Source organism: Suricata suricatta, chromosome 3 (assembly GCF_006229205.1).
Source record: "Suricata suricatta isolate VVHF042 chromosome 3, meerkat_22Aug2017_6uvM2_HiC, whole genome shotgun sequence".
Classification (NCBI taxonomy): Eukaryota; Metazoa; Chordata; class Mammalia; order Carnivora; family Herpestidae; genus Suricata; species Suricata suricatta.
In genome coordinates, this window is record NC_043702.1 from 164,452,149 (window position 1) to 164,463,507 (window position 11,359).

General features: G+C 48.7%; 1 protein-coding gene across 1 annotated transcript in view; it reads left to right on the top strand.

The window, feature by feature from the left end:
• Positions 1–9,208, top strand: part of MARC1 (mitochondrial amidoxime reducing component 1) — a gene marked incomplete at its 5' end in the record, with an annotated part of 32,537 nt that extends 23,329 nt beyond the window's left edge. Inside the window, 2 exons of the mRNA XM_029933409.1 lie at positions 3,605–5,468; positions 7,151–9,208. Of these exons, the coding sequence (XP_029789269.1) occupies positions 3,605–3,731 (127 nt within the window). The remainder of the gene's footprint in view (positions 1–3,604; positions 5,469–7,150) is intronic.
• Positions 9,209–11,359: the final 2,151 nt, after the last annotated feature.

The window sequence follows — 11,359 nt, forward strand, 5'->3', positions numbered from 1 at the left end:
GAGGCGAAGCGAAGCAGACAGTGGGGGCCAGAGCACCGTCCCCCCTCGCTCAGAGGCCGGACTGCCTTCTGTTTGGTGGGGTCCTCAGGTGGCCCCGGGGAAGGTGGTGCCTGTCATTCCCAGCAGGGACACCTGTCGGCCAGCCCCACCACGGAGCCCCGCCGCCCCCGCGGCAGGAGAGCAGGTGGTAGAGCAACGAGGGAAGAAATAGGCTCAGGCCTGCTGACCATCGGCGGGCAGGACGCCAGGGAGCCTCGGTCTGTAAACGGCAGAGCGGGCGGCCCAGAGGAGGCCTGCAGGCTAGTGGGAAAATATGAAGACGGAATTATTCTTTTCTTTAAAAAAATTTTTTTAATGTTTATTTATTATTGAGAGAAAGCACAAGTGGGGAAGGAGCAGAGAGAGAGGGAGACACAGAATCTGAAGCGGGCTCCAGGCTCCGAGCTGTCAGCGGGGGGCTCGAACCCATGGGCTGTGAGATCATGGCCTGAGCTGGAGTCTGATGCTTAACCGACGGAGCCACCCAGGCGCCCCTATTCTTTTCTTTCTTAAGGGAGAGTGACTTTCGCACTGACCTGACGCCTGAAAGAGTGGTATCATTGCTCCTTCCCCAACACCTGCCTCCCAGTAGTGGAGAGCATGCTTGCTTGGTAGAGCCAACATTTTGGTGGACACGTGAATACTTGGACATTCAGGACGTTTGCCACTAGCCACTTGTGTTAGGCCGTGCTGGGCTCGAGACAGAAAGGTATAGGGGTAACACCGTGGGAAGGAGCAGACACCCCCCGCCCCATCTGGCTCTATCACCAGCCCATTGTGTGACCTCGGCCAGTCCCTCAGGTTCTCTGCTTCAGTTTCTTTCTTGGCAAAAACTAAACTAATGATACCTCACTTGGTTGATCAGAATAAGGCAATAAATGTGATTTTAAAGAATAGAGGATAAAGTCTTGTGCATAAGGACCAAGTAGGCTCTGGTTGTTGATAGTCTTAGTTTCTGAACTTGAGACCTTCCGAGAGCAGGAGAAGCCTGAAGACACTTTTCTCCATTCTCTGAAGCCGCGTTAGATAAAGCCCAACCGAAATCAGCTCAGCCTCTAGGGTTCCTTCAAGCTGCCTTCACAGCGCTGTTTCTTTTTTAAAAAATATTTATTTATTTTATTTTGAAGGAAAGAGCTCAGGCAGGACAGGAGTAGAGAGAGAGAGGGAGAGAGAGAATCCCAAGGAGGCTCTGAACTGTCAGCACAGAGCCCGATACGGGGCTTGAACTCACAAATCATGACATCATGACCTGAGCTGAAATGAAGAGTTGGACACTTATTCCATGTGAGCCATCCAGGTGTCCCAATACTGTTTAATTCTTTTTTAAAAAATTTTTTAATGTTAATTTATTTTTGAGAGAGAGAGAGAGAGAGAGAGAGAGAGAGAGAGAGAGTGTGTGTGTGTGTGTGTGTGTGTGTGTGTGTGAGTGGGGGAGGGGCAGAGAGAGACGGAAACACAGAATCTGAAGCAGGCTTCAGGCTCCAAGGTATCAGCACAGAGCCTGACGTGGGGCTTGAACTCACAAACCACAAGATCATGACCTGAGCCTAAGTCCAATGTATAGTCGAGTGAGCCCCCTAGGCGCCCCCCAGTGCTGTTTAATTCTTAACCTGGTCATCGAGATAGTGGATTGTGAGGCTCAGAAGTGGACTGTGCCCCAAGGTGGGGACCCAGAGGTGACTAGAGACCCTGCTTATAACCATGGCCTGGACACTGACCTGTAAACAAGTAGACCAGGCCGAGTAGTAAGTAACCCGAACCGGTGCGCAGTATGTTACAGGTCACAGTGTCTCCGCTCACATGGTGCGCTGCAGTTTGGAGCCCTCTACTGAAGCTAAACCCAGGGGCTTGGACCTCCTGCTCATCAGAGAAGTTGTAGGTTTCCTACTCATCAAAAGAGAAAATGCATCAAGAAAGGAACTTCTGAATGAGTTTGTAATTTATTAATCCCACCAAAAAAGTACATGTTTGAGAGGAAAAATCATACGGGATCCGCATAAGACACCGTACGTACTGAGTTTGCACTCTGTTGACGGAAGCTCCGTGTGCACATGAATTTGCAGATCGCTCGCAGTACCCACTGATCCCCACAAGGGGTCGCCGATGAACTCATTTTATGGGGTCTTCCCGCGTTTGTGCAGGGGCTGTGTTGAGGGGGAGGGGACCTGGAGGTGGGGCTGGAGGTTGTAGGGGAGCCCTGGGGTGGGGGGTGGGCGCTCAACCCGCTGCAGCCAGCTCTCCACTGCCACAGCACTTCCTGTTTCTATTTCTAGGCTCCGAAATAGACTGCCACCTGCGATCCAGGTGACCAAACCTGCACTTGTACAAACCAACCTGCTTGCCCCATTTTGCGCTGCTAGGGGCCCTCCACTCCAGTTACCTGGTGGGGGGAGTGAGTGTATATGTGAGTGAGTGGTTGATGGTAAAAGGCAGGAGAAACCCATGAATGGGCCAAACCATTGTGTAGAAGAATTAATATTAACCTGCTCAGTTTTTCCAGTCTCTGAGCCAGTAAAACACAAAGCAAGATCAAAGAATATTGAGGAAGGACACTTGGGTGGCTCAGTCAGTTAAGCCTTGACGGTTGATTTCAGCTCAGGTCATGATCCCAGGGCTATGGGATCGAGCCCCACCATCTGAGTCAGGTTCTGTGCTGAGCATGGACTCTGCTTAAGTTTCTCTCTATCCCTCTCTCTCTCTCTCTCCCTCTGCCCCTCCCCCCATTAAAAAAAGGGACATTGAGTAATCCAGTGAAGAGCTACAAAGGTGCATGTAAGGGACAGAGGGTGACAGGCTTGCAAAAGCTGCTGGGGCCAGGTAGGGCCCTTGCACATCCTGCTGAAGAGTTGGAATGCTGTTCTCTAGGCACTGGGGAGCCATCGAGAGTTTCTGAGCATAGGGATGACAGGACCAGAGCAAAATGAAGGAAATAATGTAGTGTTGTTGCAACCATGAATTGGAAACCCGAGGGTAGGGGTTGGAGAACCAGAAAGGAGATTGGTTAGGAAGCTGTCACAGTGGTCTGAGCCTGCTGGAAGCGAGTTGGAGAAACAGCGAGCAAATGCGAGGCCGTGGGTGCAGGGAGATGTTTAGGACTTGGCAACTACCGCCAAGCGGTGGGAAGGGAGGGGAAAGGTGGAACAGAAGAGCCCAGGGCCCCAGGCCTGAGGGACCGGTAGGGATGTGGTTCTAGTGACAGACATAGGGGTGCCGGGAGGAGAGACACCTGGGGAAAAGTAAGGTGGTAAAGTATGTCTGAACATCCCGAGTGCTTCATGGCTTGGTGCTGACAGACGGAACATTCCATGGAGACAAGATGTGGGGGTTGGGTGCACTCTGTAGTTTGTGCCCCGGGCGGGCTGCTCACTGCACAACTCCAGGGGGCGCCGTTCCGTCGGACTTCAATCGGGATGGTGCTGTCTGGAGCTGGGCCCCCGGTAGCTGTTGGGCCGGTGGGGCGGGTGGGGGTGGGGGTTGGACATTTACTTCAGCTGCAAAGAAACAAGGTGCTATCTGAGCTCTTCTGTTTGGCCCGAGACTCACCGTGCTCTTTCTCCTATTGTAGTTACCGCCTGTGTGACCCTTCTGAACAAAAGCTATATGGAAAATCACCTCTCTTTGGGCAGTATTTTGTTCTGGAAAACCCAGGGACAATCAACGTGGAAGATCCTGTGTACTTGCTGGGCCAGTGATAGGAGTTCTGTCCCGGAATATCAGATACCTTAAAAAAATAACCTCAAAAACGCCAACACTGGGAAGCATACTTTTGGAACTGATACCTCAGCATTTTCTTTAGATCTGTGACTTCCAAGTGTTTCGTCTTTTGGACTTCCTTGTGCCTCAGTGCTTCCCAGTGTCCCAGGGCACGAGGCAAAGAAATACAGTCTTGGTCACTTACTAGGACATCCGTAAGTCACTTAAATGACAAGACAGAATACTGAAAATCCCCAGTTTAACTCTGATAATGGAATTTGTAAAATTCCAAAGAAATGGAATTCTTTTCCATTTATCTATCCAGAGGACTAACCTCCATCGTCTCATTACCACTCCATAGGGAAAGAGAGGAGAAAGAGGAAGAGTGGGGAAGTGTGAAGAATGTTCTGGAAGAGTGCAGCGGAAATGACATAGCTCTCCAGATGAGGCTGGAATGTCACATCCCTTTTCTCCTCAAGTCCTAAACTACCTTTTGAGAAGGCATGACGACCCTGATCTTCGGGAAACACTTAAGACTTTCATTTCCCATAGATCATCTTTGATCTGACACTGTTGCTTCTCAGACAACGTCCACAGGATTTGGTGGATCCGTCAGTCGTCCGCCCGCAGTGCCTCTGGGCTATAGAACAGCAGACATGCCATGGTGGAAAGTCAGCTCATGAGAACAACCATTGCGGTCAGACTCTGATCCGCAACACGTGGAAAGCAAGACAAACAAAAGCTTCCTTGTCTTTAAGCGAATATCAAATACATCTCATCAGTGACCCAAACGGTTTCCAGGCGTAGGAGTGGGCAGTAGCACAAAGGGAAGACGGAGCCAAAAGAAGCAGAAAGGAGATGACGCCACCTAGTGGTGGTGAGTGATATTTCAGCCCATGCTGTTGAAAAGATTGAAAAAAAATACCCCGAATGGGTTTTACTTTTCTATCCCTGAATTTTTTTTTAAAGGAAGTGGGGGCACCCTCCAGGTACTCTCTACTTCTCAGCTGTAGGCATCTGGTTTCCTAAAGGGTCTCAGGAGGGCGGCTCTGCCGTCACCAAGTCCCCTGGGATCCTTGCTGTTCTCATCAACTCATGGCTGGGTGCTCCTCCTCAAAGCTGGGGCGAGAAAGTTCTGGAGTCCAAGGATGAGAAGAAACGTGCTTTTGTAATTGGAAATAGGCCGCTGAAAACCTTTCGAAGGAGAAGAAATCATGTCAGTTCATTAAATGCCAGTATCTAGTCTTCCTACTTTCTAATGATTTGTCTCTAACATCTGATGAACCGTATCTTTCACCGCTGTTTTGTCCTTAGGAAGCTGACGAAACCGTGAAAAAATGTTCCCAAACTGTAAGTAAACGGAAGCTACTTTGACGCGTTTCAGATCTTACTAACATCTCGGCACAAAAGTCCGACTCTGCAGCTGACAGATGTGGAAGGGCCAAGCCCATGATTGTGATGTCTGCCCAGAGCCGGGTCTCTTACACGTGGACCTGATCGCACCCAGCCTCCCCAGCGAGCACCCGTCTTTGATGGGCTGTCAAGCAAACACGCTTTTTACCAGAAGCTGTGCATTTTCCATGTCGGTTTTATAAAAGAGGTTCGTAACCACTGGAATCCAGCCAAGCTGGGAGGTAGTTTACAGGGGCACGTATATGTGTTTTCTGGTTGGTGCCTCACTGCGATTTGTTTTCTGCACCCTTGGTGTGAAGCGGAGAATGAAGACAATGCCTCAGGTAATCTGGCCCGTCACCTTACCCTTATAAATCCACTTTGTGCCGAAACTACAGATAGATTTTTAAAAAATTTTAAATGTTTTTTATTTATTTTTGAGGGATAGAGAGAGAGAGAGCATGAGCAGGGGAGGGTCAGAGAGAGAGGGAGACACAGAATCTGAAGTAGGCTCCAGGCTCTGAGCTAGCTGTCAGCACAGAGCCTGATGCGAGGCTTGAACTCATGAACCATGAGATCATTACCTGAGCTGAAGCTGGACGCTTAACCGACTGAGCCAACCAGGCGCCCCCGAAACTACAGATAGATTGAGGCAAAAATAAAAGTTCAGCAAGTGACGTCATGAGTGGGCCCTTGGGAACCCTGGTGGAATGCACACAGGAGGTAAGAAACCCTGTGAAGATTGACTCTGAGACCAGCCGATAGTTAGGCACCAGTGACAAACTCCATCAAGGCTGGTTTGGCGGCCGTTTCTAGTAGAGGTTTGTAGTCAGTGGCAGGCTGAACGCCTTCGCCTGAGTTTCTAGCCCTTTGTAAATGGTAACATCCACTTTCTCAGTGACCCGTTCTGTGTCAAAGGCCATACTTCCTGCAGACCCTGTCCTTGTCTGTGGCGCAGAGCAGTCCTTGAAGGGAGGGGGTGTCCGGACACCATTTGCCAGAGGTCCCCTTCTGCCCCTCAGAGTGTGAGGATGATTCCTGTCTGGAGAGAGAAGTTCCAATGACCCTCAGAATCTCAGAGGAGTTGCCAAGCTTTCTGTCAGTGAGATTTAGAAGCCATTTACTTGTGTTTATTTTATATTTAATGAGTTTGGTTCATGCCAAAGGCCGGGTTGATGTCTCGTTTATTTTGGAGCCTGAACATTTGCACACAATTCTGCTTGAAATATAGGATTAGGAACAGAGACCATCACAGACCCCCAGAAAGGCCTCCCAGCTGTGGGGGATGGGCCTTCCAGGTCAGGCCGAAACGTCCGCTCTTGGTGGGTATTGTGTTTCCTTCTGGTGGCAACTTTATGCTGTCATCACAGCTGAGAGTGACCAGCCAAGAGCTGGAGATCCTGAAAAGGAGAGTGTGGGAAAGGCTCCGGGTGGGGTGCTCAGAGGCTCACGTTCATGGCTGTTCCACAGAACAAGTGGGAGAGCTTCAGGCCCAGAGACGGGAGCAGTGGCCCACACACAAGGGCAGGAAGAGATCAGGTTAGGCCTGCTGGAAATCGGGCAGCTGTCCGGCACCGAGAGGTCCTCCTCTCTTTCTGTCCTTAGGGATGCGGGGGGTGGGGTGAGCAGGTGACCTTGAGGGATGCTGCCAATTTGCTAAGACCATGTGGAGGCCCGGTCAGCTTGTGACTTTGGGAAACTGTGAGGCTGTGACCAACGGGGATGGCGGGCTGGAGCGCCTGCCATGTGACCCCAGGACTCTGATAGTGTGACCGATTGGAGCGGCCCATGGTATCGGAGGGCAGACGGTGGGGAGTCCCTCAGATGGGCGGGAGAGCCTCTCACACTGGGCTTCGACTGTAGGTCTTACCAGGCCGTTGGGGCCACACTCGAACAAGGGCTGCCCTAGCTTCTGTTGGTCCGTGAACTCCTGAAAGTTTGCCTGTAGGGATGCTCCTAAAAAGGAATTTCGTGGAGCAGTAACTCTGGGAAGTCCTGCCTGCCTCACTTAGGGCTTTCTCCACAGGCCCAGCAGCTCAGTGGAGGCTCCGGACCTGAAGTGAAGAATTCTGTTCAGCGCTGCCCTGCCCCACACTCTGACCCCCTTTCAAGAAAGCTGCTCTGATCTCTCGCTCTCTAGAGGGAGCACCTGCCAGGCACAAGGAATCACGACTAGCAGGAATGGTCCCCACGGGAGAAGGCCCAGCCCCATGGAGGAGGCCTCTCTTGGGGTGCTTCCTCTTGTCTTCTCCCTCTGGTTGAAGGATTCAACAAATGCTCTTAGCATTGGGATAATAGAAAAGTGCCTGAGGTAGCCCTTTGTCTGCTTTGACTGCACTGTCTTCACAGGAAGAGACAGAGGCAACAGCTTTGGCTATGAACCTGGACTCCCTCAAAACACAGCTGATAGGGGACTGGTGGGGCCATCTGGTCCCATCCTCTTGGGCTAAGCTCAGAAAGAGGAGTTGCCCTAATCACATTATTAGTCTTGCTGGACAGGCTGTAGTAACAAAAGGGGCTGAGAAATGCCTTCTCATTTAACTTGTTCCAAGGCCGATTTTGATGGGTGGGTCAAGTTCAATCACGTTTGGCTATTGACCAACCTAATCTATTCACCCTTGGTGGTCTTCAGTCGTCATGCTCCCTTACCTTCACAGAGCATTCTAGACTGCTCTTCCTCCTGCCTCCCTCATGAAGCCCACAGACTCTGATTCTTTCCCTTCTTTTCCTTCTCTGTACCTTCTACCAACCCCTGACCTTATCTTCCATAATCCAGACTCCAGTCCTGGTGGAGCTCTGTGGGATGTAAATCAAGGCTGACTTTTGTCTCTGTCTTTGGGATTTGCTGGGAGTAAGGGATTTCTGATTAATATTTTTACACCTAATAAAGTCTCAAAGGGATTGTGTTTACTCGGTCTAGGGGAGGGGCACCTTCCAAGATGACTTGCCCAGCAATTAAATCGGCTTGTTAGTTGGAGGCCAGCGATGGCCGAGGACAGCTGGAGAACTCTTCTGTGCAGGCAGCTCTGGTTAACATCAACCGGGAAAGCTCTCTGTAAACACATGAATAATTGATCGTCCAGCGCTCACATAGCTACCGAGGATCTGAGCCTGTATGACTCATTTGCAAGCCATTCCTGTCGTCTGGATGCCATAACATTGGAGGAATGATGATCGTTTCTTGGAGATTCTTCTGTGTCCAGAGTTGCCAAGACCAAGGCTGTAATGGTTTGTTATGATGACCTTTGTTATTCCATTAGGCTCAATTGCTTTAAAAAATGATGTGTGCATACTTTAGGAACGTTTTTACCCTTTACGTTGACCTGACATCATAGTTTATATTACAAAATGTATTACTGACAGAGGAGTGTTTTCATGTCCCAAGGACAACTTTTAACAACCATAATCTGCCCTTAGTCATTATAAATATAAATGTATTGGTCAAACAGATCTCGTTAATGTGGCCAAGATAAATGCAAGTCGATATTTTAAGGCAGTTGAAGTTCTAGAGAATATTTGGAGCTTTCTGTAGGGCTAAGAGATCTTGTGTATGTGCTATCACAAGGCTGAGAAAATTAACGTGTTCTCCCCCCTCTGGCTTTTTTATTGGACAGATACAATGTCTTGGGACGTCAAGTAAGATTGTTCACATAGTTTCTGGACTTCATTAATGCCTGGTGGGGTGAAGCCTAGTTCTTAAAGCCGTATTCTTTTCATTATGCGCACAGGGCCTTTGAAAAGAAATGAAATAAAGATTTCAAGTCTTAGCAATGTATTGCTCAACAACATTTTCCTGGATTACACTGTGCCTTGAAGTTTTAATATTAGTGCCCCCAGCCTCACCATCTTGCTTCCTGCAGGAGGAGCCCCTTTTCAAGAGATGTGAGGCTGACATTTTGCGTCATTTTAGTTGGCAACGTCTACACGCTGGCCTATGACGGTCTGGGCGCGGGCTGTAGGACCGGCCGATCGCTCTGTCTTCCTCTCTGTTACGCCACACTCAGAAGTGTTGGCCTTTGTTGGTGGTGTCCACATTTTAAGCTTCTCAGGCAGAAAATAAATCCTTGTTTAGAATCCTTTTTAATCATGTTCTTGTTTTGGACCATGAAAATGTATTTAACGTAGTAATGCCTCAGATGCTACTCTTGGAGAGAGCAGACTGTTTACAGGGCTGAGTTCATCTCCCCTGGATATGGTAAGCATGGTGCCACACTTAAGTCTGTGCGGGTTATGGTCCTGGCAATGACCGAGGAGTACTTCAAATAAAACCATTTCCCCTTCTTCACTTAAAAGAATCTTCCCTTCTGAAACTGCTGTGGGCCTTGGCAGCACCACACACAGGGCTTTCGAATCATGATTTTGCCTGGATAACTTCCCTGGGATTGGGGATTGAATTCTTTACTTTCTTTTTTTTTTTTAAGTTTATTTTTATGTATCGTGAGAGAAGGAGAGATAGAGAGCAAGCAGGGAGGCGCAGAGAGAGAGCGAGACAGAAACCCAAGCCGGCTCTGCATTGTCAGTGCAGAGCCCAGTGTGGATTTGAACTCACAAAACCATGACATCATGACCTGAGCCAAAGTTAAGAGTCAAACACTTAACCGACTGAGCCACCCAAGCGCCCCATCGGATTGAATTGTTTTCTAAATTTGATGGTGTGCAGATAGTTGTGTGATAACCTCCTGGGTGGCTTAAACCTTTGGTTCATCTGGAAAGTGAGGCCCATATACCCATGTTCGTAGCAGCACTATTCACAGTAACCAATGGCTGGAAGCCACCCAGCCGATGGCTGAAAAGACAAACAAAATGTAGTGTATGTGCAGAGTGGAGTGTTATTCAGCCGTAAAAAGGAAGGATGTTCTGACACATGCTACAACATGGATGAAGACATTACGCTAAGTGAAATAAGCCAGTCACCCAAGGTCAGAACTGCACGATTCCAGTTGTAAGAGGTCCCTAGTGTCTCAGAAATAGACCATAGGATGGTGGCTGCCAGAAATGAGGGAAGAGGGTGTGGGGACAGAGATTCGGTTTTGCAGGATGGAAGAGTTCCGGGGATGGATAGTGCGGATCGTTGCACTTAGTGTGAACATATTTCACACCACAGAACTGTGCACCTCACAGTGGCCAACAGAGTACATTTTACATTATGTGTATTTTGCCACAATAAAAAAAGTAGTCATAAAAGAATTTGGGCTCATCAACGACTTGGGGCTGACTTAATCCAAACTGAAAGACCCCTTTTCTGGAAACAGCCCAACTCTAGGCCCTGAGAGACCCCCACCCCCATCCAGAACATCAAGAACTCCCCTTGCTGAGGCTAAGGAGAAGAGGAAGTTGAATATAATGGCTTTAACCTTAGTCTTGATGGGGGCGCAGAGGGTGACATAAGTTAACTCTAGACTTTACTTTTTTTGTTTTAATTTCTTTGGACCTTAACTTGTAAGGGGATTTTATTTTGAGCTTCAGACTCTCTGGTAATTTTATATATATATACATATATATATGTATATATATATATATTAATGTTTATGTTTGAGAGAGAGAGAGAGAGAGAGAGAGAGAGAGAGTGTGCATGCAAGTGAGGGAGGGAGGGGGCAAAAAGAGAGGGAGACACAGAATGGAAGCAGGCTCCAGGCTCTGAGCTGCCAGCACAGAGCCCGACATACAGCTTGAACCCACAAGTTGTGAGATCATGACCTGAGCTGAAGTTGGACACCCAATTGACTGAGTCACCCAGGTGCCCCATAATTTAATATTTTGAGGGGAATTAAGTTCCAATGCAGAACATCTTGAGCAGTGTTGGTGGTATAGTGGTGAGCATAGCTGCCTTCCAATGCAGAACATCTTATTGTTGGCATTTTATTGTTGGGGTGTCTTTATGATGTCATTGGATTTCACTGCATCATTTCTAATAGGTTATGTTGATCAATGAGGTTGAAAACAAACTGAGATGGAATATAGAAGAGAATCTACATTTTCTGTCTTGACTCCAGAGAGGCCTTGAAGAGCACACTATACTGTACTAACCCATCTCAGAAACTTATGGGGCAGAAGTCCACACTGTCTGCCCAGGGAGATCTATAATAGAGCCGCAGCTGGAGTTAGGGGTGCTGAAGGGTACAGTCCCACTTCTGGGTGACCACAGGCATCATGGGTAACCACAATGGGCCCAGAGAACCAAACATTGAAGAATTTGGGGGCAGAGGTGGTAACTTCCCTGTAATAAACTGCTTCA